This window comes from Microcaecilia unicolor, chromosome 2, assembly GCF_901765095.1.
Source record: "Microcaecilia unicolor chromosome 2, aMicUni1.1, whole genome shotgun sequence".
NCBI lineage: Eukaryota > Metazoa > Chordata > Amphibia > Gymnophiona > Siphonopidae > Microcaecilia > Microcaecilia unicolor.
Window position 1 is genome coordinate 460,944,961 of NC_044032.1, and position 26,739 is coordinate 460,971,699.

Here is a 26,739-nt window from a genome sequence, read left to right on the forward strand (position 1 = left end):
CACACGAATACCATTTTACACCTGCTCGGAAGCTGCTCTATGTGTATGCATTTTCTCTATCCATATACTTGCTTATTTTACAAAGTACATGTCTATATTGCAACTCCATCCAAAATCTGCTCAAACTGTCCTTTGGGGATGCCTATGTGTAGCGCATGTATGTATACATGTGAATATGGCCACAAATTTTATAAAAGGTCTTTTCTTTGCATGAACTTTATATGTGGAAAAGCATTTATACAATTATCTCCTGTGTATGTACAAGGACTAGTGAAAAAAGGAGAATGCAGCATGTTTTCAGTGCAGAATGCAAAATGTTAACAAAAAGACTGTACTGAAATACCATTGTTATGGTATAAGCCAATCATCAGAATTAAATGTGTAGCATGATGTTGTGTTGGATCAGATACATATATATACACCAATATATTTGTGCAGCTTTTAAAAATATATATTTGACACTGCAGCAGAACTGACTTCCATTCCAAAAGCCCTCTTCCCTCTCCCTTTGGGGAACATTTAAAAGACATTTAAGAGACAAAAGGGTACTGTGCTTCAAAGAGAAATAAAACTCTCTCTGCCCTCCCACCTAAAAAGACTGAACAAAAGCATGACTAAGGTAGATACTTGAAGAATCACATAGACATCTCCACCAGCAGACAGATAGTCTGGAAAAGGCATAACTCCAGCTATTGATAACAAAGACTTTAGAGGGGAAACCATAAACAAAACATTTGCCTGTCATCAGAGGTATACCTGCCCCTCCCATCATCTATCAGACAAATGGACGCCAGGACATCTGCAGAAATGAGAGACCTATAATGCAGATCATGTGAACAGACTACAATAACCATAATGCCTTGCAAGTTATCCAGTGCAAACCAGGAAGCAGGTGCTGGGACTGTGTGATCATATCCTCCTGCAGCTTGCAAGATATAAAAGCAAAAGCTGTTTCCCCAAGATTCAGATTCTCTCTTCAGCTGCAAGCAACTCAGATCCACTCACTGCAGAAGCCCTGTTCCTGTCCCGACCATGTGCTCACCAATCAGCTGGACCACAGCATGCTTGTAACAAGGACTTGTAAGTTAACCTACCTGCTACTTTGTTCTATTTTATGCACAAATTCTCTGTTCTAAGATCCTTTTAAAAACCTACCTCTTGTGTGCAATTGTATATTAAATCAACCTTTTTGAAGCTAAAAATACGGTCTCTTTGTGTTCTGAGTATATGGTGTCTTTTATATATACTTAATTTATTTAATTTATTGCAATTATCACCTTTGGTGATTGGTGGAGAAATTGATATTCTAAAACTTATAAATACAGCGCCTGCTCTTAAATTATAAACAGTAGCGAGTGCTCTAGAGCTCTTTCCCCCAAGATAAATCATTTCTTGTAATACCATAAAATTATTTCAAAATGTAATTTACTATATTGTTAGGTCTCTTTTATATATGATTTTAGAGCAGGGGTGGGCAACCTCGGTCCTCGAGTGCCGCAATCCATTCAGGTTTTCAGAATTTCCCCAATGAATATGTATGAGATCTATTTGCATGCACTACCTCCATTGAATACAAATAGATCTCAAGCATATTCATTGGGGAAATCCTGAGAGCCTGACTAGGTTGCAGCCAGTAGTGTGCTTGGAGGGGCCTCGCACAGGCTCATGAGAGCCGTTTGTTAAGTTTTTAAGAATTTTGGGAGCTGGTTGTTAAAGTAGGCCCCTCTCCCCCCCCCCCCCCCCCCCCATGGCTACTTTAACAATCAGCTTCCAAAATTTGAGCTCAGGCCCCCTCCTAAACTCCCTTTTACCTTGCTGTCAGGGATGCTGAACTCTGCCAGTCAAATAGACTGCTGCCACTTGTTTCCAGCTCTGAGCAACATGCCAGGACTTGTCTTGCATGCTCTAAGCATGCGGAAGAAGTCCTGGCATTCTGCTCAGAGCCAGAAACAAGCAGCAGGGAGCGGTGACAGTCCATTTATTTGGTTGGTAGGGCTCAACATCCCTGCAAGCAAAGGTATGCCTAGCACACTCCCAGGGGGAAGGGGGGAGGAGGAGAGAGAGAGAGGAATGCATCGCCCCCCAAGTCCACCCCTGGGGCCCCCAGCCCCAATTGCAGGGCTGGGTATGCCCAGAGAGAGAGTGCTCACTGTTAAAAATTTACAAGCACACCCTGGTTGCGGCCCTCGAAGATCAAGGTTACCCACCCACCCCTGCTTTAGAGGCAAAGAGTGGAGGAGTGTATAATGGTTAATGTATTATGCAACAAGCTAAGAATCAGAGAAGTCAGGGTTCAAATCCTACTGTCATGCCCTGTGATCCTCCATTGCCTCAGGTACAACCAGAGACTGTAAGTCCTCCAGAGGCAGGGAAATATCTGCTGTACCTGAATGTAACTTGCCTTGAGCTTCTGCTGAAAAGGAATGAGCTAAATCTTTTCCTTTCCTTTATAATTTACAGTGATTCTTATGCTGACTTCCTTCTGTGGCAGTTCCACAAGCTGAATCTCTGTGCTTAGCAATTTTCTCTATTGCATTTGTATCACATAATTAAGGAAAGGCGGGTCATAAGGCGGTTACCTTCCATCATCCCATAATAAATGCTTGCTGACCTGAGATGATTCAGTTGTCATCTTGCTTTGTTTCTGTTTCTCCTCAATTTTATGTCGCAAGGTGTTCAGCACGAGTTCCACCACACCAGGGGAGCACTGAACAATTTTACGCATCACATCTTCTGGAACGGAGAAGTTCAGTTTATTTAGCACCTTCCTGCAAAGGATAAAATACAGCAGAGAGCTTAAAATATCAGCAATCACACAGGCACTGTGCTCCTGTGCCTGAGTACAGCCGTTTGTGTCTTCTGCAAGACTGCCTTGTTTCCATGAAGATCTTCCCACTCATTCACACCTGCCTAGAGGGAGACGTGTAGTCAGTTTGAAGGAAACATTTCACAGACTGCAAAAGTGTAAAACTACAAAGCCTTTCCTTTTAGTTTTAGGTCACTGAATAGTCTCATAATTTTTTGATGCTGGGTGTGGCCCATAAAAAACCTGGAGCATCTTAAAAGCTATGGAATAGGAAAAAGAGAGGAGGCCACCTCAGCTTTAAATTATCTGAAGTGCTAGTGTCACATAGGGCAGGCGATGTCGCTGTGCAGAGAGCTGATAGCAACACATACATGCCATATAGAGGCACTGAACATGGTAATTGTTTCCTTCGTGACTGATACAGAATAGGGAAGGCTCCACATCTTTCAAAGGGTTGGCAAGCTGCCAACGGAGAAAGGAAAATGCATTACAGCTTTCCAGACTGTCGCACTGAAACAAATTTGTCTAACAGTGACTGGAATTGCTGTTTCTGTGAATTAACACACTTCTTGCAATGATTATCATTAAAAGCAGCAAATTACCATTCATGTCTGGGGGCAGGGCTGGCTTTAGGGGTTGTGACACCCTAAGCCAACTTCACCCCTGTCTTTGGGCCAATCCTGCAGTATGAGTCATGCAGGTAGGGATACATTTTCAGCTAGCACGGTCACTGGCTCAAGTTAAATGCTAGTGTTTAACTTAATCCGCATATTCAGCACAACTATCCATACAGGTAGAGATGCTTAATATATGGATACTGTGGTGACCACGCCAACACTATTTGTTGCTATTCGACAAGTCTAAACTAAACATACCATTTATTCAAATAGTGGTTGATTATTCCGTCTTTCCAGGTCATTTTTTGGCCTGCTCTTGCTCCTCCTTTAATCTGACCCACAATTATATGCATAATATCTGCCCATTTAGTGACTGAAATAGTCCAATGTTTTCTGTATATTTTTTGAACTATATTAAGAGGCTAATTATACATTCACCAGCAAACACATAATTGTCTTAGGATTACCAGTCTAATAGGGTCTAATTATTCATTCACATGCAACTTTCCCAGACCATCCAATAAACAACTCCCCCAACAATGGATGTAAAGCAGAAGTAGGATGTTTCACTTTACAATTTGACTACAATAGAACACAAGACCCTCGCACAGGTCAATGTAAAACATCCAAAGGTCTCAGGTATTTCAAACCAGAAGTTTATTCAAAAAATGTAGTGGACTCGACATGAATTGTGTTTCAGCCACAAAGGCCTGCCTCAGGATTCCCTGTAGTGTAGAATTCGATACAACTCTTTGCGAGTGCTCCAGTTTTGATATCTCCGTGATTCGGTGGTTTGTTTCTCTACATCACAGAGCACTGAGGGGATATTAATTCTACACTACAGGGACTCCTGAGGCAGGCCTTTGTGGCTGAAACACAATTCATGTCAAGTCCACTACATTTTTTGAATAAACTTCTGGTTTGAAATAACTGAGGCCTTTGGACATTTTGCATTAACATCATCTGTGTGTGTCACCTTCGCTGTGTGATGCTTGCTCACTTTACAATTCAACATACAGAAAAGATTCTGCTCAAATTTTGGTGTCACATGAGTGACAGCAAATCAGACTCCCTCCGCTGCCAGACACCATGCAAAGTAACACAAAGCCCTGCAAACGGACACTCAGAAGCTTACCATACCAGCACCAGCACCAAATCCAAGAATTCAAACTCTTTCAACCCTACCTATGAAAAGTCAGCACTGCAAATATTCTACAACACTAGTATAAGCTGGGAAAAGAGAACAAGCTGGAATATCATAGATTAGTATACAGAACCTACATGTTAACAGAATTCCTCACCTTGGTTACCCATGCAAAACAGACAGACCATAACCTAGTAAAGAACAGAACTTACAAATTGTTGGTTTTCTCCTATGTCTTTTTTCTAGGATCTCATTTCCATATTCTATTTCTTCACTTTCCTTGTATTTTCCCTTCCTCCAAAAAAATCTGTCTCTGATGTTGATCCTTCTGTTTCATCTTTTTTTCTCCATTTGTCTCATTTGCCTTTTCATCTTCCTATAGTTAGATTTAATTCCTCCTTCTACTCCTCCAGTCCTCAGTCTCCCTCTTTTTATCTTTCACCTATTTACCAGCTTTCCAATTTTTACTCCTGCGTCATTTTTTCCCCAGCCTCCTGTTCATCCTGTCTTTCATCCATTTTCTGGTCCATAATTTTATCTGGTTAATGTATATTAGTAGATGAGGCCCCTCCACTAACATTTTTGATAGAGGCTGAGAAAGGGTCGGAGGGGACAATGTAGGCTGAATGAAGTGAGAAATCAAAAGGCAGAATGGATGAAGGGGTGAAAGAGAGTGGAGGTGATGGTGCCTGAGATAAAGTTGAGAAAGGAATCATGAGGAGAGGAAAAAGGAGCTGGGAAGCATTAACAGCATAGTAGGAGAGTAGATCTGGTAAGGATGGCACAAGAGAAGGGAGGACGAGAGAGCTGGGAGGGATAGAGTTGATGTTGAAAAGAAGCAGAGGAAAAAATCATGAACAGGAGCTAATGGAGGGGGGGGGGAAGAAACAGAGGAAGAGAAGACAAATGTGGTGAAAAGAAACATGAGACTGAATAGGTCTCAGAGAGATGATAAAGTTGGGAGAAATGGAGAAAGAAGGAACAGGAAAAAGACAGACATGATCAAATAGGGGATACAGAAAAAAAAACAACAGAGAAAACAATAATTTAAATATCAGATTGTCTCTTTTAAAAGTTTAAAATTATATATCATTACCCTATTCGAGCTATATGTGCTAGGAGGTGAAAGATTGATATAGAGGCTGACTAAAACTGGGCTTTTTGGTGTCAACTGAAACCGAATCAGCAGCCAAAACCAAAACCAAAACAGCATATCCTCCCCCTCCCAGCAGAAAGCAGGTCCTCCCGGGCCTCCAGCACTAACCCCCCCAACCCCTGACCGGCCAGGTCCCTCCCTATTCTAACCCCTGACCAGCCAGGCCCCTCCCTATTCTGCAGGAAGTGGGTGCTATTGAGCCACCCCACCCCTGATCACCTGAAGACCCTCCCTGGGCCTAACTTTAACTTCCCTGGTGGTCTAGTGGCTTCTTTGGCACAGGAGCTATCCCAATCACTCCCGCCCCCGCTGGTTGTGCCATAAAATTGGCTGGTGAGAGTTCTTCAGCAGCCCTGCGAGACTCTCAAGACCTAGTCTCTGGGGGGATAATGCTGGCAGTAACCCAGCGAGACCCGCTTTCTCTGGGGGGGTGGGCAGGACCAGGAGGATTCAGTTTGGCTGTGGGGGGAGGGGAGAGGAGACTCAGTCTGGAGGGGTAGGGGTGGGGTTTCAGTTTCAGCTGAAAATGCATTGGCATCTGGCCAGTTAAATACCCCTTAACTGGCTATCTGGTGATATTCAGCCACACTTAAAGCAGCTATATTTGGCCGCGTGAATATGTGGGATACCTTTGGCCGGTTAAAAGATAACTGGCTAAATCTGGGTATCAACATAGCCAGTTACCTTCTAACCACTCAAAAATAGACCGAAAATTCAATGCTGGTCACCGGAAATGGGAGGGCATTGAATATCTGGGTTTAGCGCTGTCTGTGGCAGTTAACCGGGCTAACTCCCGCAGTTTGAATATCGGGAGAACAGGCTCCAAAGCTTGGTGGAAAATAGGTTATAAATTTAGGAGCCTAACTTAGAAGTATACATTTAGGAAGTCAGCTTTTTTTTAATATCAGACCCATAGTAAATTATGGCAGATAAAGACAAACCAGACGATATTCAGCCCACGGGAGGCAGGCCAGCTAAGTCCCATAATTGGCACTGAGCCTGGATATTCAATGTTGGGCCGTTTCTGGTGACCAGCATTGAAAATCTGGGGTTTTTTGGGCCTGCTTAAACTTAACCAGCCAAGTTAATATTCAGTGCTGTCTTGTTGTTTACAGCAGCCAAAGGTAGGACTGCTATTTAGGCGGTCTAATTTGGCTGCTAAACTTAGCCGGCAATGCGCTGAATATTCGCAGCTAGCTGATTATATTGTTATATAGCCGGTTAGCTGCTATGCTCTAAGTGGTAATATTCAGCGGAAATAACTGAATATCTCGTGCTGAATATTAGCAGTTAGCCAGTTAAGTGCTATTTAACCAGCCAGGAGCCATTCCTGGCTGGCTAAATAGCACTGAATATTGGCCAGAAAGTGACCCAACCAATCTGTCCAGGAAAGTGGTTAGGGTTGTCATTTCTGGTCTGTGCAGGGGTGGCCCTATAATAAGACCAACTGAGGTGGCGGCCTCAAGTGGCACTACATGGGAGCAGCAACACTCTGCTGCACTCCTCCTCTGTCATCTTTCCTTTCCTTCCCTTCTATCTTCCTCTACCATGCCCCCCCCCCCACCCCTGTGCCAGCATCTCCCCTTTTCCTTCCTCCCTCCCTCCCTCAACCCTCTTCTTCCAAGTCTACCTTTAATTTGCCTCAAATTTGCCGGGCGGTGGCAGTGATTCACGTGTGCTGCCCTGCTGTCGGCCCAACATTCTCTCACTCTGAGGTGGCCTGCCCTCTCTGAGTAGCTTCCTGTTTCCGCTGGGGCATGCCACAGTAGAGAGAGATGTTGGGATGTGGCAGGGCAGTGCCTTTGAAACGCTGCTGCTGCCCAGCAAGTTTTGAAACAAACTAAAGATAGACTAAGGGAAAAAGGGTTGAGGGAGGAAGAGGGGAGATGCTGGCCTGCTGGGTGGGGTGGAGGAGAATGGGAAGAGAGAGTGTGAGAGATGTTGGGCTTGGGATCCTAGAAAGATAGGAGGGAGGGAGAAATGTCAAACTTGGGGGAGAGCTGGAAGGGAGAGAGGGAGAGATGTTGGACTCAGGGAGAGAATGGGGAGGGGAAATAAGATGAAAGTCTTGAGGATGTGGTAATGGAAGGGAGGGAGAAGAGATGTCAGATTCATGGGAGGGGGTGGGAGAGGGAGAGATGGATGGGGAGGGTGGGGCAGGAAAGGGAGAGATAGACATTGGGGAGGGCAGAGAGAGGGGAAGGGGGAAAGGGAGGATGGAGGAGCAGGGATAAATGAGGACGGAGAGAAAGAGTGGACTCGGGAGAGGGCAAAGGGGGCTGAAGGGGAGAGGGAAAATGGACTTGGTACAGGGTGGAAGGGACAATTGGGGAGAAGGGGAGATGGAGAAGGGAGGGTGGAAGAAGGAGATGGGGATCTGGACGGGGGAGGGTGGAGGGGGAGATGGAAGGGAAGATGGATGGGGAAGGCAGAGGGGAGACGGAATTTGAGGGCAGAAGGGGGAGAAAGAGATGTCAGATGGGGTAGAAGGGAAAGAAGATATCAGGGGATGGAAATGTTATAAGGGTGGGATGAGGGATAAGGAGGGGGGAATGCTGGGAATGGTGGATCCATGTAGGAGAGCCATAGGAGGTATGTCCAGGAGATGAGTGAGAAGAGGATAATGAGTACAGAGAGTAGAATGTGATAATGGAGAGCAGATAAAAAATAAAAGGGAATAGGAGGATGGGAAATGTGAGAGCTAGAAGAGAGAAGGAGAGAGAAAGTTGATAAGTACATGAAAAGTGAAAAGGAATAGAGCAAGAGGGTAAAATTTGAGTGGACAGAAGCATAAAAGAAAAATCAGAGGAGAGAGCTTAAAGAGAAAGATAGATGTGTCAGAGACAGGTGTAATGAGGGAAGGAGGAGAGGGGAGGGAATAACAAGTGTACAGTGGTCGCTGGAAACAGATTTAGCAGAAGACAGGAAAGCATAAAAAAGAAACTGGGACCAATGTGATGGAAAAATAAGGCCCATACACACAAAGGTAGAAAAATGTGTTTTATTTTTAATTTATTAACTGGAATATGTTAGCATGGGGAAATGTGCATCGCAGATGTTTATGTATTGTGTTCAGTACAATAGGAAATGTATTTGTTTCTTTAGTGTTGTTCTGATTTACTTGAATAGATGTACTGGTGTTTTAGGGTCCAGTGTAATATTTGTAGTGCTGCCCTCCTGGATTATGTGGTATAAGAAAGAAGCAAGCAGCTGCATCAGACCAGTTCCTCCTCCTCTGCTGGCCTGAGCTCAACTGCTTATTTGAACTGCACTGCGTGGCTTTATGGAGTCTGTGTGGTTCAAATAAGAAGTAGACCTAGGCAGGTAGAGGAAGATGAAACGGTCTGATATGCAGGCTGCTTGCTTCTTCTTAAGCCACATGATCCAGGAGAAAGACACAGTAAGGTGGGAGGCAAGGAGAGAAGGAATAGAGAAACGTAGGCACTGGGGGGAGGGGCTAAGAGGAGAGAAAGAACTAGGAAGCTGGGGGAAGGGAAGGGGTTCAAGCTAAGTCGGGGTGAGAAAGAAATGGACAGGATAGAGCTGGAAAGTAATTATTACTAGGGAAGAAAGAAGCTGGGGGAGTGGTCAGGCCTTATGACTGGGGAAATTCTGCACAAAAAATTACAAATAATGCAGAATTTTTTAATATTGCACACAGACCTCATGTTTACTAAGCCATGATAGGGCCGGTGGTGTGCTAATGCCAACACAGCCCATTCACTTTGAATGGGCTGTCGGCATTGCCATGCGGCTTAGCAAACAGGGGGAAGAATTTCCCAAAATGTTTTATGCAGAAATGTTCAGTTTGCACTGAATTGCCCCAGGAGTAATAAGTACAGTCCTTGCTCTTTGTATCATAGCATTGGTGCTACTATTGTATGATTTGTTTGCTAAATGTATATTGAGAGATGTTGAATTTTCTTCAGGTTTTGTATTCATTCACAGTGGGTGGCTGGGTGGGTGGGGCCTGACCTGGCCTGGCAACAAATGCATTTCTTCTTCTTTGGGGTTCTGCTGCATCCACTCTCTTTTTTTTTCTGTTTCATTTTATATCTACACTAGCTGTTGAGCCCGTAAAAACGGGCTGGTATTGAGGTTTTCCTTCCTTCCCCCTCCCTCCCTCCCTCCCTCCCCGTGAGGTCGCCACCGCTACCGTTCCCCCCCCCCGGAGTCGCCGCCGCCGCCGCCATCCCTCCACCCGGCCCGGGCCCTCTCTCTCTCCGCTACTAAACTTACACATCCATTCGCCGGAACGCAGCACGCACATCAGCTGAGCTGCCGTCGGCCCTTCCTTCTCTGCCTGTGTCCCGCCCTCCTGTGACGTAACGTCAGCGAGGGCGGGACACAGGCAGGGAAGGAAGGGCCGACGGCAGCTCAGCTGATGTGCGTGCTGCGTTCCGGCGAATGGATGTGTAAGTTTAGTAGCGGAGAGAGGGCCCGGGCCGGGTGTGGTGGTGGGGGGGGGGGGGAGCGGTATCAACCTCGGCGGCGCAGTTTCCCTCTCTGTCCCGCCCTCGTCATCACGTATTGACGCGGGGGCGGGACAGAGAGGGAAGTCTCTACTGTACATTTGCGAGTGAGTCGGTCACTCGCCGTTTATATGTTTGATATATGTTTCTAATTTGCAGTCTATTATTATTATTACTAATTTTCCCTAAGTGATGGCCTTTGTTTTTCTTGTGTAAAAAAGATGAGGGATTCTGTTGATATATAAAATGTTCTGTGTAGGAATCTGAAGCAGTCTATCTTTTCCAGCTGGAAAATAGCCTCTGAACCTCCTCTTCCTAATAAAAGACACTCTTCCCCCCCACCCTGCACCCCTGATCCCCCAGCTAGTCTGTGGCAAACGCCAGCAGCAGAGGGCTCAACACTGGCAAAATGGACTGGACATTTTTCTTTTGTATATGGTTCAATGCATCAGGCTGTTACTCATATATATATTTTCATGATTTTATAATAAACATAATTGCTTACTTGTTTTCTCTAACTCCCACCACCTTACTCCCTGATTATTGTTTTGAGGAGGAGCTGGGGGCGTGGGGAGGGGGCACCATCTCAACCTTTGCCTCAGGCAGCAGATTGCCTTGGGCTGCCCCTGCTTCTTAGAAGTACAAAAGTAATTTCATTTCTGTTTTAAGCTGAACTGCTCTATGCTTGGTTTCCATTCCTTTGCCATTTAGGAGTCCTCTGTGTACAGCACCATTCCTTTTTGGATTCCACCACTGTTTTTGTCTGTATCACTTCTTGTTCCAAGAATGAGGACCTGTGGAGGGTCATTGGCCGAGCCGCGGGAATGGGGATCATCTTAGGCGACTAAGGCGAGCAGCAGCGGAGGTCGGAGCGGAGGCACGAGCGAGGCAGAGTTGAGGCGCTGCGCGGGGCCCCCTTAGGCGCGGGGCCCTATGCGGTCGCCTTGGTCGCCTCTGCCTAAGACCAGCCCTGACTGTACCTAACTATATAAGCTATCTGTAAGTCTGAAGGCTATTGAAGTGGTGTACATTCAAGTACAGTAGGTATTTTTCTGTTCCTGGACGGCTCACAATTACAAAATAAAAGAGTTAAAGTGGGATTTGAACTGGAGTGTCTTGGTTTAAAGTCCACTGCACTAACCACTAGGCTACCCATCTGCTTTGCCTGGATGTCTGTATGTCAGGTCCATATCCCTGTTTTTCTGGTGTTCATAAGTTGGATATTTAATTTTGGAAAATGGCTATTCATTTTAGACATTCTCAGCATAAAAACATCCATCTCACAGCCATTTTCAAACAGAAATTCTGGACATTTTTCCTGTATGAGATTGGCTGTGGAATAGACCTTTTTTTGGACATTATGAACAGGATGTCCCAATTTTGAGTTAGATGACTTTTCAAAAATGCCCCTCTATTTTACAAAGACACATGGAGGGGCATTTTCTATATGACGTCTGAACATGAAACGCCTAGCCACCTGCCTGGAGTTACCCTGCGGCAACTTAGAAGGTCTATCCCCAGCACAGCAAAGGTACGCCTGTGCTCTACACTTCTCCCACTGACTGGATCACAATCGCCTCTGGGTGAGTCTCCCGTTCCCCAGTTATTCCCAGTGATTTCTAGGTTACTGGAGCTACATTCCCAGTGGTCCCACAATCCTGAGAAAGCACTCACAGACTCAACACACAAACAACCAGGATTCTTTGTCTGTCCAGACACAGAAGCAATAAACTAAATATTGTTTATTGTCTTCTAAAAATTGAACAGTGGAACAAAATAGTGCAATCACCAAACAATAACAGGTAACTGAAATATAGATCAATTATATCACTAACTAAACATTTGTATGCTGTCTAAACAATACCTGGGAAGATCATGACATATAATTAACCGAGCCTCAGCAAAGAGATCTGTCTCTGTTTCTTCTCCTGGGCCAAGACAGAAGCAACAGTCAGCAACTGCTGGGTAATTTCAAAATCCAGGCCAATCAGAGCCCAGTCAGTTTTTAAAGTATACTGCTCACAGTACTGTAGATTCATTTCTTCACTGAGTGAAACTAAAAGAGGGCATTCACTTTTCTACAACAGCTTTAACATAAAACATGTACAACTTGCTGGCCAAACTAGAGAAATGCACTTCAAAGTTTAATAAAGGCAATTTTACAGGTTTAGAACACACTGTTCTGTCACAACGTCTAAATCCGACTTTGGATATTTTGCTGAAAATGTCCAAAAATCAAGTAGTGAAAGCGACGATTTTCAAACCTGAAAAGTGTGTATCTTTTTTCTTTGAAAATGACCATTTCCTAGGCATTGTTGTGCTTAGCACATCTATTTTTTAGGACCATGTTCAAAAAAAATACGTCCAAGTGAAAAATGCAGAAAATCAAGCCATTGGGACATAGGGGGACACAGCTTTCCTAATATACTAGCAACACAGGCATCCCAGCAGAGCAGTGGGGAACCCTAGGGGGCAGTGCAGTGGACTTCACATAAAAGGTCCAAGGTGCACATCTCACCATTACCCTTTTATATTGTATGGTGAGCCCTTAAAAGCCCATGAAAAACCCACTGTACTCAACTACACTATACACCAGTTCAAAAAAGAGATACACCTGGACCCTCTCCCCCCTCCCCCAGTCCTGCAGTCCAAGGCACCAAAAGCACTTATCTCAGTGTTTCAGTCCTGGAAGAGGGAATCAAACACAAGTCCTTGCCCTACATCACTAAGACAGGTAGCATCTCCTCTCCCAATAGAGATGGTGCTTATACCATGACAGATGCAAGCTGGGGCTGAGCCGCAATCGGAGAGATTGAAGGTGGCTGAAGGAATTCACTTTTGGCAGATTCAGAAGTTCAAACCTCTAGAGACAGTGGCTCTTCTTGGCCCTGTTGCTCTCTTACCTTATTCCTGGGCTGTTGCCACATTCCTGGCAGAAGGAAGGAGGAGAAGGATCTGAGGAACAGGAAAGCTCAGCAGGGAAGGATAGAAAGGGAAGAACCACTGAGGCTGGGCTCCTCACACTCTTCTGGATGACAGTCCCAAGCTGCAGAAGGCAGGGAGAGAAATAGGCAAGAAGGAGCACATGGGCAAAGAAAAAAAAGGTGAAAAAACTTTGGTCTGCAGCCAAATCAGATCAGAAGATAGGAAAAGCACGAAGGGCCTGAAAAACTTGCTCCAAGAGCCTTAGCTTGGAACCCCCTGCTAGAAGTGGTTTGTATCACAAAATGGTAGGAGAAAAGTTATCTTTGCTACATCAACTCATTGCACATTTGTAAACTTCAAATCCTTTAAGTCCACAGTAGATTTTACAGTTGCATCTTTAAAGCAGTTTACCCCAAAACTAAATTTGATTCTAATACAGTACATTTCTTTTAAATATTTTGTTTGTTTACAGAGTGAAATGAGAAAATATTAAATATAATATATTCAGTAGCACTGTCAACTAAGAACTAACTCATGTAATTGATTAGCATGTTCCAAAACTCTTCATATCAGAGATAAAAAAAATACATTTTCCTGCCTTTAATACTACTCAAAGTTTTTATTTTCCTTGCTACACAGTTAGACCTAAATACATACATTAAATAAAAACCCATTTGTGGTTCTTTGGCTTTACCTGTTAAGAGTGGTCCAGTTGCTGAGTTTCTGTTGCATAGAGTTGGCTGGGATATAGTTATGCATTTCAACCAGTCTTGGGAAATAATATTTTACTACTTCTGCTGTCAACACTAGAGAAAAAAATAGAATAATATAAAAATAAGAAAAGCATCAAATAATCTGTGAAGATCTAATTCACTCAATTCATCCAAATTTGGGGCTACTATCATAACATTATTGCCAAATTTATGGGTCCTTGTACTAAGGTGCGCTAATAGATTTAAGGAGTGCTAACGATTAACGTGCACTAAATGATAAGACGTCCTTAGGAGTGTGCCGAAGGAACGCGCACAAGGAGCAGGTCCTGCTCCTTTTAATGCTCCTTCGAAAGCACCCTGCTTTGGCCCATTTTACGCACCCTGCTCTGGCCCATTTTCCCGTGGTGCTAAAGCACCATTTTGCTCTTAATATGCATCTTCTTTTTCTAATCGCTATGTGTCTTGCAAACCCCATCCCAGTTATTTTGGGCCAATGCCCACTCTCTCAAAGCCTTTCTTATTCATTTCCTCAGATTCATTATCTCTCACTAATACCCAAGACAGCCGCCTCCTTTTCTAATTCTGTTGATCCCACATTGGAATTCTCTGCCGGACTTCTGAACTGCCGTTCGATGCGTCACAAACACTCTCTTATCTATGATCTCATCACCATCTATAACCTTGATCTCCTTTTTCTTACAGAAACATAGTTAACTGACACAAATACGCATCTCAGGCTACCCCCTCTCTCCCCCCCTCCCCCCCCCCCCCCCCGTTTACCGCTATTTAAATTGTAATTGTGCAACCCATAAGGGTGGATCTAGCTTCACTTCTTCTTCACAGCTTCTTTTAGAATTCCTCAAATTCTGTATGAATACTTCTTTAATGCTGGACTTTCTTTTGCTCTACCATCCTCCCCCTTCCTCTGCTGCAACCTTTCATCTTCTCCAATCAGTGATCACTGATTTCTGTCTTCACTTGCCCAACCCGATTATTCTAGGGGATTTCAGCCTACATTTATACATTCCTACTACTCCTGTTGCTCAAGATATTTTAGATCTTTTCTCTGTCTGCAACTTACACAACATATCACTAGCCCTACACATCAAGGAGGACACATCCTAGATCTTATTTTAACCATTCCTGGCACATTAATCACAACCTCAATTTCTGCAGTGCTTCCTTTACCATGGTCAGATCACTCCCTAATTCTTTTTAGTTATCACATTCAATCAACACCCACTATATCACCACCCAAATTATAAGCCAACATCTTTGCTATCCAATTCCATCTTAAGCTTTGATTCTTTTAAGAATCGTTCTCTGACTAATCAAATCCAGACTTGGAATGATGAGCTCTCTTTGGCTCTTGAAACAGTAACGCCACTACATTCCATACAGTCTCAACTCGGCGTCATACACATGACCCTTGGTATACACATGATCTCCACTGACACAAACAACAACTCCATCAAGCTAAGAGGAAATAGTACCGTCATCCTTCATCTACCACCTTATCAATCTACAGATGTACAGCACACTCATATAAACTTGCAGTTTTGACTGCAAAAAAGAACTATTATTCCAATATGATCAATAAGGCACCAAACACCTCAATTCTATATAAGATACTGAAATCCTTGACCACCTTCAAAACTGTGGAAATAAATCAGATACAATCTCTTTCGCTGTAGGTGCTAGCCAGTCATTTCTTGAACAAAGTCCAATTGTTGCAAGGCACCTTTATTCCAGTCTCTGCAACCTCCCTCTCCTGTTTCTGAAAATGCTACTGTTCCAGTTAGTATCTTCAGTCATTTAAATGTACCATCCCAAAGTAATTTGGGTCGCCTTATCACCTCTATGAAGACAACTACAGCACCTACAGCCTCTTTACTATCATTTCTCCAGGCTATAATTGTCAATAGTCTGTCCTTAGGGCTAGTTCAAGACTTCTGGAAACCAGCTACTATTCGTCCAAAGCTTAAGGACATCTCTAGTTCTACTACTGACCTCAACATCTATGAGCTAATTGCAAATCTACCATTTATATCCAAGATTGCTGAAGCAGTAGTACACTCACAACTTCTTGACTTCATTACCAAAACCTCAGCTCTTCATCCTAATCAGACCACATTTAGGAAACATCATAGTACCAAAACCTTTCTGTTAGGTATTACCATCTTTCTTTATTGATCAACGCAAATCAGTGCTTCTTCTGACACTGGATCTCTCAGCCACCTTTGATCTGGTTGACCATTCCATTCTACTCAATCATCTCCATTCCATTGGTATTACTGATACTGTTTTCTCACAGACCGTGAATACACCGTAACCTTGAATGGATCCACATCGACAGCATTCAAACCTGGAGTGGGAGTCCCCCAGGGATCACTCCTATCACCAACACTTTTCAATATATTCCTAGCTCCTCTCTTAACTCTGGCTCAAACTCTAGGTTTAACGATGTATGTATATGCAGACGATATTCAGATATGCTACTCTTTAGATTCCTGCTCTTCTACCAAGCTCACTATCTTGAATCAAAAGCTCACAGTATTTACAGACTGGCTTTGAGATAATAACCTAGTGTTAAGCCCTTCAAAATCCAAAGTTGTTTTTTTCTCACAAATAGCAAATATGCTACTACTTATATCCATTCTTCTTGCAGGGATTCCTCACAGACAGACACAGTTCACATTCTTGGGGTCATCTTTGACTCAGACCTTGCATTCTGCCCACAAGTTTCTCTGGTGGTTCGCAGTTGTTTCTACAAACTTCAGTTAATTCGTTCCATACAATCACTACTTTCGCCATCTGCATTTAACATTCTAGTTCATTCCCTGGTTATAACGCAATTAGATTACTGTAATTCCCTTTATCAAAGAATCAGGGCCAAAGAAATACATCATCTTCAGGTTATACAGAACATTGCAATAAGACTGATAGCTAGGAAATTTGATCACGTCACATCCTACCTTAAGGATGCGCACTGGTTGCCAATACCACATCGTATTATCTACAAAATCTTGTTACTAGTTTTCAAAACCCTATCCTCTAACAAACCGTTATATCTCTCTCAACTTCTAATTCCATATTGTCCAAATAGGACATTAAGATCTGCACAGCAGAATCAATTAATCATTCATAGCTACTGCATACTAATCCATGACCACATTAGAGACAACACCTTTTCAGAACAAGGACCTCACCTTTGAAAAACACTCTTCCTCATTCACTGAGACTGTTGTTTAGTCTCCCAAACTTTAAAGCTTTTAATAATGACTTATGTACTTTTCTTTCAGGAAGCTATTCAAACATTTTTTAAACCCTAAACTGCTTTTACCACATTCTGTGGCAATGAATTCAGCGTTAAATTTCATGTTGAGTGAAGAAATATTTTCTCCAATTTGTTTTAAATTTACTACTTTGTAGCTTCATTGCATGTCTCCTAGTCCTAGTATTTTTGGAAAGAGTAAACAACGATTCACATTTACCTGTTCCACTTCACTCATTATTTTATAGACCTCTATTATATCTCCCCTCAGTCTTTTTTCTAAGCTGAAGAGCCCTAGCTGCTTTAGCCTTTCCTCATAGGGAAGTCGTCTCATCCCTTTTATCATTTTTGTTGCCCTTCTATGTACCTTTTCTAATTCCACTATATCTTTTTTGAGATGCGGTGACCAGAATTGCACACAGTATTCGAAATGCGGTTGCACCATGGAGCGATACAAAGGCATTATAAAATCCTCATTTTTTTTTTTGTTTTCCATTCCTTTCTTAATAATACCTAAGTAGAGAGGTGTGGTAGCCGTGTTAGTCCACTCTATTGTTTGATTTCTATTGATAACTAATAATACCTAACATTCTATGTGCTTTCTTAGCCACTGCTGCACACTGAACAGAGGGTTTCAATGTATCATCAACGATGACACCTAGATCCTTTTCCTGAGTGGTGACTCCTAATGTGGAACCTTGCATCATGTTATAGTTTATTTATAGTTTATTTGGGTTTGCTATACCACCATTAGCTAACTCGTAGATCACAGCGGTGTACAATTCTAAAAACAAAGAAAACAGGAAAACAGAAAAGAACTACAAAAATCGACAGGACAGTGTTCCGTGATACCAATCATTCAAGAAGCAATCATTCATAGAGTAAAAGGCAGGGAAAAGGGGAAAGAAGGGGGTACTGCAGGAACTGATAACATTTCTACATCAGTCTGTTCTTCCTGGCCAGGTGGACGGTAGTGCACTCTTATCACTATTCTTTTCCCCTGGAGCAGTTTTAGTGGGTTCTGCAGTGCACTTCAGGCAGGCGGACCCAGGCCCATCCCCCCCTACCTGTTATACTTGTGGTGGTAAATGTGAGCCCTTCAAAACCCATTTATGTTAATGCATAGAGGCATATTTTCAAAGCACTTAGACCTACAAAGTTCCATAGTAACCTGTGGATCTTTGTAAGTCTAAGTACTTTGGAAATGAGCCCTATAGTCACAAAGTTTTGACTATTTCTAAGAAATAGTCTGGATTTCTTGCTTTCCTAATTTTGAGGTGTCCTTGACTTAAGCATTTGTGCTTTTCAGGAAGGTCCATCCATCTAACTGTCTGTTTGCCTGTATGTTCATCTATATGCATTTGTTTTAACATGTACAAACAAACAAATGCATACGGCATAAGGAAGAACATGAAAGAAGAACCTGTGAACCACAAGTGGCAGGTTAAAAGGAAGAATTGGTTTGGGGAGAGGAAGGGCTAGCTTAGCGCATTAACTGGGGGAAAAGGGTGAGAATGCAAGTGTAACCCTGGTTTACCCCTTCAGCCAGGGCTTACAGAAAAAAAAAAGCAAAACTCTATAAAATTTTCTCCTTTTCTCCAAGTCTCCGTCCAGATGAGAATTAGCTCTTTCGTCCCACATTACAGGCACCATTTTTGTGTAACCCTGGTTTACCCCCTCAGACAGGGCCACTGGCTAAGCTCCCCAGGTCAGATACCTGGGACCAGGATTCACAAAACAGATTGGCACTTCAGATAAGCTGGGCGCAGACTGGGGCCAGGCCAAATCCAGGTAGGCTGAAGGACTCTCTCCCTCTGGGATACATAATAGTTCGCTCTCAAAAAAATGACTGGTGAGTAACTTAAACTTTCCTTTTACTGAACAGCAAACTCAGTTAATGAAAAACAGTCTAATATACACAGTTCTCGTGCATATAGAGGCCATAAACCAAATTCAAATAATGTTCCATTTATCTCTGGCCCATCCTAGATTAGGGTTGTTTCTGAGCACTGGCAGTGTTCCACCAGAAATGAGGCTCCTCCGCTCTCATTCCTCTCCTGCCTGTGGTGTCCTCTCCCATCACTTCCCTTAAGACTCCTCACACTGGGAAAACCAGCTGCAGGCATCCTTTATCTTTGGGCAAGGATCTCATCCACCAGTTGCTACAGGTATTCACTCACTTCGTTTCAGGTCTTTCCCCTCAGTGCTCAGGGTCTTCGTGGGGGCAGACAACCAAAGACTCTATTTCAACCAATGCAACCCTTTTTATCGCCTTCTTGCCCTGCCCATTAGGGCTGGGACCATAGGCGGTCGGTGGTCCAATTGTTTGGGGAGGCTAAAGGAGGCAGGGTTAGGGGTGGGGCCAGGGGCGGAACTTACCTCCATAATTGTCTGACAACACACAGAAAAAAAAAAAAATAAAAATAGTCACAATTAATACCTTTTATTAAATTTAGATATTAGATATGTATCATATGTCAAAGAATAAAGTGGTTGCTCAAAACATATACTAACCACAATCGCTCAACTGCAAAACACTATGCACAACTTTGTGCAAAAACACACTCAGAACCTTACTGTACCATAAATATTACACCGGGCAGACCCTAATACACCAATATACCACCCATACGGAAAATGCAGACCGTCAACAGTATGAAACAAAGGATCATAATATCATAATTCTCATGTAGAGCCACAAAACACCCTTTTAGGGTGGATAGTGTTCACAATGAGCTCCTTTTATTAACGACCATATGTAGATCCTTCAAGAAGTAGTGTGTCATGATTTAGGCTCTACACCCTTTCTGATGTTTTGGTGCCACCTCAGTAAGGCCAACACACAATCTCTCCATTGCAAAACACTATACACAAACTTGTGCAAAAACACACTCATAACCTTATCAAACCATAACAGCACTAATTCCAAGGACAGGACGAGCTATAACCTTATGCGTTGAAAGCCAGCACTGTAATTACACCGGGCTCTAAAACACCAGTACACACCTAGTGAAACAAAAATCAAAACAAAGAGGGCTGCAAATACTACACACTAGCAGAATACTGCATCTTTATCACACATGAAAAACACATGATACAACAGATATGAAGGCAAAATACTGAACTGGAAAGTTACCTCAAGAAGTCAGACTCAGCATGCAGCAATACTAGAAATATTGAAACTTACATGATGCAAAATATCACAGATACACATTTCCAAAAGCTGACATATTCAAAACAGGTAGAGAAGTGAGCAGAACAGAATAAAGAAGGCCAGAAACGACACGTGAGCAAAGACTAGGGCAATTATCACACGGGACAGGCGGAAATGTCCAAGGATGACGAGCCCTGCTGCTTTCTGCCACACCCCGGAATCACGAAGACCGACAACAGGGGGGGGGGGGGGGGGGGAGATCCAACTGCCAAGCTTGAGATCCAGAAACTTTTAATTTCGAAAGATACCAAAACCCGTAACCAACACCACGAGAACAAGTTTTCCTAGTACCTCTCTATTTTTCCGGGAAGTTTTTGTGTATTTTCAGGCAACCCCCCCCCCCCCCCCCCATGATTGTAATAACAATATTTTAAAAAATAAGCATTTGAAACTATAAGAAAAAAAATAACAGTCGGAGATCACAGCACGGGAAGCCTAGACATCCATAGTCTTGGCTTGCACCGCTCCCGCACATAACACACAGTAGTGGGGCAGAAATCTAGATAGATTGTTTAGCTCGAAGAGGTCTTTCAGTTCGCTCATTTTCTTCCTCCATTTATTCACCTGTTTAGATTTGGCCTGCGCTGCAGTGGGACCCTTCTTCCTCAGAACGGTCACCGTATCCCAATCACTCTCTGCCATCCTATCTTAGCTTCTACTACTGCACTGAACCCCGAAGAGCTGATTCTGCATAGGCGTGCCTTCCGATTCAGTCGCTGGGAGAGGAAATGACGTCAGGGAGGGGGAGAGACTGGGAAAGTCGGCAGCTGGTTGATGTGACCCTGCGGCTCTCTTCTGTTTTGCTGGTACTTCTAAACCGGCAGCAGTGGCAGAGTTAGCAATGGAATGGGAAGAAGGTAGAAGTCATGGTTGGGGCTGGGGAGGCTTAGCCTCCCCAAGCCTCTTATACCGGGCGCCTATGGCTGGGACTCTCTGTATCCACCCATAGGGATAGTAATTCCATCCTTCATTGTCACAGTGATCCCCAGAAAATCCTTCCACCTCCTAGAAGCAGTTTTCAGGGAGGTCACACAAGAATCATCTGAGAAAGGAAAATTGACTTGGCAGGGACATGAGGAGGGATCAACTAGATGGAAACAATCAATGTGGTAAAGGCGGTTAGCTTAGCAGAGTTTTAAAAAAGGTTTGGACGGCTTCCTAAAGGAAAAGTCCATAAACCATTATTAAATTGGACTTGGGGAAAATCCACTATATCTGGGATAAGCAGCATAAAATGTTTTGTATGTTTTTTGGATCTTGCCAGGTATTTGTGACCTGGATTGGCCACTGTTGGAAACAGGATGCTGGGCTTGATGGACCTTTGGTCTGTCCCACTGTGGCAATACTTATGTACTTATGTATGTACTAACTAGAGAAGTAAGAGATGGGGATTCACAGAGGGCATAAATCAGAGAGGACTGGTGTAGGGGTGACAGAAGGCAGAAAGAGGGGGTGAATATGTACGCATGTGTGCACATGAATGAGAGGGGATCTGCTCTGGGTTTAGTGTGTGAATGAGAGGGGATCTGCACAACACAGAGAAGTAAGAGGGTATTCTCCCTCCATGATCTTCCCTCTCAGCCCATCCACTTCCTTACTTTTCTGCCACCTGAATGAGTAAAGATCCAAAGAGTGAGTGATAGTAGAACTGTAGGTGGCAGAATGGTCAGGACCTGCCACTCAAGAAGAGCAGTGGAGACAGTGCAAAGTAAGAAGCTGAAGCAGCTTGGGGAGAATCTAAGACGGCTTCCTGACTAGCAGCCTAGGCATGGCTTCCAGATACTTTACCCCATCCCCCTTTTGTCTTATGAATTTGGATATTTTGAAAATAGTAAAGAGGAAAGGGAAGGTTAGGGTGTCTTCCCTCCCAGGGCAGCAGATTCTGGATGGATTAATGGGCATCTCATCTGGCACACTGGGAAAAGCACTTTTGGTTGTATGCCAAGTATTTTACTGTGATTCGCCCCTCCACCCCTGAAATGTCCCTGCCTTGGGGCAGTGGGAGGAAGGATTTTCAGGGTGGTCACTGAACCAAGGAGGGCTGGGATTGCCAACCTGGTGGGTAGCTTTAGGAAGGGCCAGTCCATTTGCATAGGGCCAGGAGATAATAAAAGGGATAGTGTCTGTGAAATTGAGGTCTTTGGTTGCCCACCCCCGATGAAACCCTAATACCGAGGGGGAAGTCCTGGACACAAAAGAAGACTTCTAGATCATTCAGTGGATGAAGCACCTGCTACGGAGCAGAGGGTGCCTGCAGGGAGTTCCAGACTTGGGAACAAGAAGGAGTGCTCAGGGGAAAAGACATCCTGGGTAGGAGAAGTGGGAGAAGGAGAATCTCAGTTCTGGCAGGACATTCAGGGGGTCTTTTACAAAGCAGTAGTGCACGGTAACGATTAGCGTCTGCTAAATGCAAGAGACGCCCATAGAAATATATGGGCATCTCTAGCATTTAGCGCATGCTTATTTTTAGTGAGCGCTAAAAACGCTAGCACGTCTTTGTAAAAGGCCCACTCAATGAGTATTCAGAGGGTAATCCTGAATTGGGATGGGTCAAGAGTAAAAGAGAAACCGTGCTGCTGATGTACAATGACTGTGCATATTAAGTTTGGCAATAAAAGGAAATAGTGTCTGAAACTAATGTGAAACTAATATATGCCCTGGTTGTACATATTAATTTTGTGTTTTAAACTGTCTTCAAGTTACTGTTAAATAAAAAATAGTTTTAAGTTTAATGCAATGACTGCTGGTTGTTTTTTCGTGGAGTGGACTTGAGAGTGTCCAGAGAATTCCCTTTGGCCTACCGGAATTTAGCCCCGGCCTGCGTTCAGCTCGCTTGAAGTTCCCCATCTGTTTTATGACCCCTGGTCCCTGGTACTAGACCCGGGGAGCTAAGTTGGCAACCCTGACTGAGGGGTGAGCCAGGGGTTACATTACTGTAGAGTGACCGTGATGCATAACACTGATCATTTCTTAATGTCATGTTTTATAAAAATGAATTAGATGGATATTTTTTTATTAAGATTAGATTTTAACGTCTTTGTAAACGATATTACAGAAGGGCTGTCTGGTAAGGTTTGTCTCTTTGTGGATGATACTAAACTCTGCAACAGGGTGGATACCCTGGAGGGTGTGAATGACATGAGGAAAGACCTAGCAAAGCTAGAAGAACGGACCGATATTTGGCAACTAAGGTTTAATCCCAAAAAGTGCAGGGTCATGCATGGTACAGTATAGGGGGTGTAGTGCTTCAGTGTGTGAAGGAAAGGGAAAGGGGGAAAGGGAATGGGACTTATATACAGCCTTTCTGTGGTTTTCCCAACTACATTCAAAGTGGTTTACATATTATATACAGGTACTTATTTGTAACTGGGGCAATGGAGGGTTAAGTGACTTGCCCAGAGTCAAAAGGCGCTGCAGTGGGAATTGAACCCAGTTCCCCAGGATCAGAGTCCACTGCACTAACCACTGGGCTACTCCTTGGGGGTGATTGTGTCTGACGACCTTAAAGCTTTCAAACAGGTAGAAAAAGTGACGGCCAAAGCCAGAAGGATGCTTGGGTGCATAAAGAGAGGCATGACCAGCAGGAAAAAAAGGAGGTGATAGTGCTGTTGTATAAGTCTCTAGTGAGGCCTCATTTGGAGTACTGTGTGCAGTTCTGGAGACCACACCTACGGAAAAATATAAACAGGATGGAGTCGGTCCAGAGGGCGGCTAAGAAATTAGTAAGCGGTCTTGAATGCAAAAATTATAGGGACAGGCTTATGAACTTCAACATGTATACGCTGGGAGAGAGGAGACATGACAGAAACATTTAAATATCTCAAGGGCATTTATGTACAGGAAGAGAGCCTTTTTCAAATGAAGGAGAGCTCTGGAATGAGGGGACATACGACAAATTTGAGAGGGAACAGGCTTAGGAGCAAACTGAGGAAGTGTTATTTCACAGAAAGGGTGGTGGAGGCATGGAATGACCTCCCGATGGAGGTGGTGGAGTCAAGGACTGTTCCAGAGTTTAAAAAGGCATAGGATAAGCATGTAGGATCGCTTAGGAACAAGAAGAATTAGGGGTTACAGAGGATGGGCAGACTGGATGGGTAATATGGCCTTTATCTGCCGTCATGTTTCTATGTGCTACCAAATGACATGCTGAAAACAGGCATTTTATCTCTTTTCTGTCAGTGCTGCACATGAGCAAACAGTTGGTATACAAGCAGGTGCTAGGATATAGGAATGTCCTGGCATAAGCGTCACAAATCCGGGTAAACATTCTTCACAAGAACAGAATTGCTTCAAATAAATAATGAGATTTTTTTGTTGTTGTTGTTGCATTTCCTTGTTTGAGTTCAGTTGTCCTTGAATATGTCACCAAAGTTATAAATTAATTGTAACATGTTTAACTAATTTGTTTTATTTGGTAGAAATTTTAAGATCAAGCGCCTAAAATTTGTAACTTCAGTAGTTCACAGTTTTTCCAATAAGAATAAAACAACTTAGTACATAACAAACAGCATACTATATAAAACAGCAGCTATCAAATGCTGTTTCTTGGGTGATAAACCAAGAAAGAATCTTATTGACCTGAATTGTTCATCCTTCTCAGTAGTCTTGCGTGACAATTTAATTGACTAATATTGCAATGTGCTGTATCAGCTACATTCTTAAATCTAGCAAGAGGAAAAAGAAGCTTTTCCTTCCCCACCAAGAAATGCTCAGAACTGTTAACAGACCAGTGCTTCATGGAAAAGAAAGTGAAATCATTGTTCAAAAGTTAGAGTGCAGGTACACAAAGCCAAACAATACACACATCTTGATTATAATCTATATGTAACGCCTGTGGCCGGCTCTGATGTTACACTGAAGCACAAAGGGCCAGAGGTGACAGTACCAGAGATGCCAAGGGTGAACCATCCCAAACAGTGAGATTTTTCAGATGGTACATCCAGGGTATAAATCTAGAATGATGTAAGTGCTTTGCAAATGAATCAAGGCAATATTGCATAATATTTAGCCTCTGAAAGACTACAGACAAAATGGGGAGCAATTTGGGTACATTTTTTTTAGCTGAAAATTTTTTCCTCCCAATAATTAAAAGTATGTACATCAGTTTCCAAGTACATGTACTTACAGTAAAGGGAAAGGGCAAGGGAAAGCAGTAGGCAGGAAGGTGTGCTCATATTTCTTCTTACTGGATGGACCACTTGGTTACTTCTCTAATGCCTCCCTCTCATGAAAGCAGTGATCAAGATCAGTGCACTGGTTCTGAAGCTCTGATGAATGAGAAACAGGGCTCAAAGAGTGTGAGAGGGAGAAAGCTTTCTGAGTGTGACACAGTCTTAATGAGTGAGACTTGGCATCTTTGCAGTACTCAAACAGAACTATAACAGTAACTGTTGTAAGCTGTCAGTGCATTTGAATTTTTAGAAATCAGGCACACCAGCAAAGAAAAGATAAGTTTGCATACAGACCATCAAATCTGAGACATGGTTTAAGTAGGATTAATGATACAGACCTCCATCACTGAAATCTCTGGTAATGTTTCTTTTTGGTCTGGAGAGAGGGATGGTATCCACCCAAGTATAAAGTTCCTGCAGATTTTCTTCACCAAATTCTACTGCCATGCTTAAATTGAATCCTTGGTTCCTTAGGAGTGAATGGAGCAATTTCTAAATGAATTGAAGCATAATATGCACATAAATAAGAAGATTTCTTAATTACTTCCTTCTTCTGCTGCCCTTTTCTTGTTTTCACAAAGAGATTGTTTCAGCTTCTTTGTAGCAATCTTTTATTTCACTCTCCCCAGATAAACACATTTCAATGAATCACAGTTCCTGCAAGTTGCAGTAAGAATCCATATTGTTTTCAGTAACCCTGGCAACAATCACATAATCAATGTTCAGGAAGTACACAGGACTCATGGGATTTGTAGTCCCTCCTTCACTGAGCAATTTTTTTTAAAGAAACTTTATTGTTCTGACCACTGTGTATATAGACAATATGAGAAAATGACAGCAGTCATTTCCTAAGACTCTAAATAATTTTTGAAATATATCTTTTTCTCTATTAAAATGCATAAATGAAGCAGCAGCAGTGGCATTATATCCACAAATAATAAGAATTCAAACAGTTGCTAGTTTAGTATTTTTCCATTAATGTTACTATAGACTAGTGAACAATTCCAGTACATTTGCTTTATCTGAAGAGGGCAGATGTAGAGGGGGGAAAACCACAACAAAATACATATTAGACCAGAGCTGAGGAATTGTCTTTGTTATCATCCTTTCTGCATCCTGTAATTTTATTTTACTGTTATCTAATTAATTATAAAAATGTATGTACTTCCTGTCAAAAAGCCATCATCTTATGCACTATAGAAATGATAAGCAGTAGTTGTAGTAGTAGCAGTTAGGAACATAAGCAT

The 26,739-nt window shown here is 43.0% G+C and overlaps 1 protein-coding gene across 1 annotated transcript in view; it reads right to left on the bottom strand.

Moving 5' to 3' along the window:
• Positions 1–26,147, bottom strand: part of SPEF1 (sperm flagellar 1) — an 85,842-nt gene extending 59,695 nt beyond the window's left edge. Inside the window, exons 1-3 of the mRNA XM_030192552.1 lie at positions 25,831–26,147; positions 13,815–13,926; positions 2,612–2,768 (exon numbers count right to left, since the gene is read on the bottom strand). Of these exons, the coding sequence (XP_030048412.1) occupies positions 2,612–2,768; positions 13,815–13,926; positions 25,831–25,939 (378 nt within the window). The 5' untranslated portion in view covers positions 25,940–26,147. The remainder of the gene's footprint in view (positions 1–2,611; positions 2,769–13,814; positions 13,927–25,830) is intronic.
• Between the last annotated feature and the right edge of the window lie 592 nt (positions 26,148–26,739).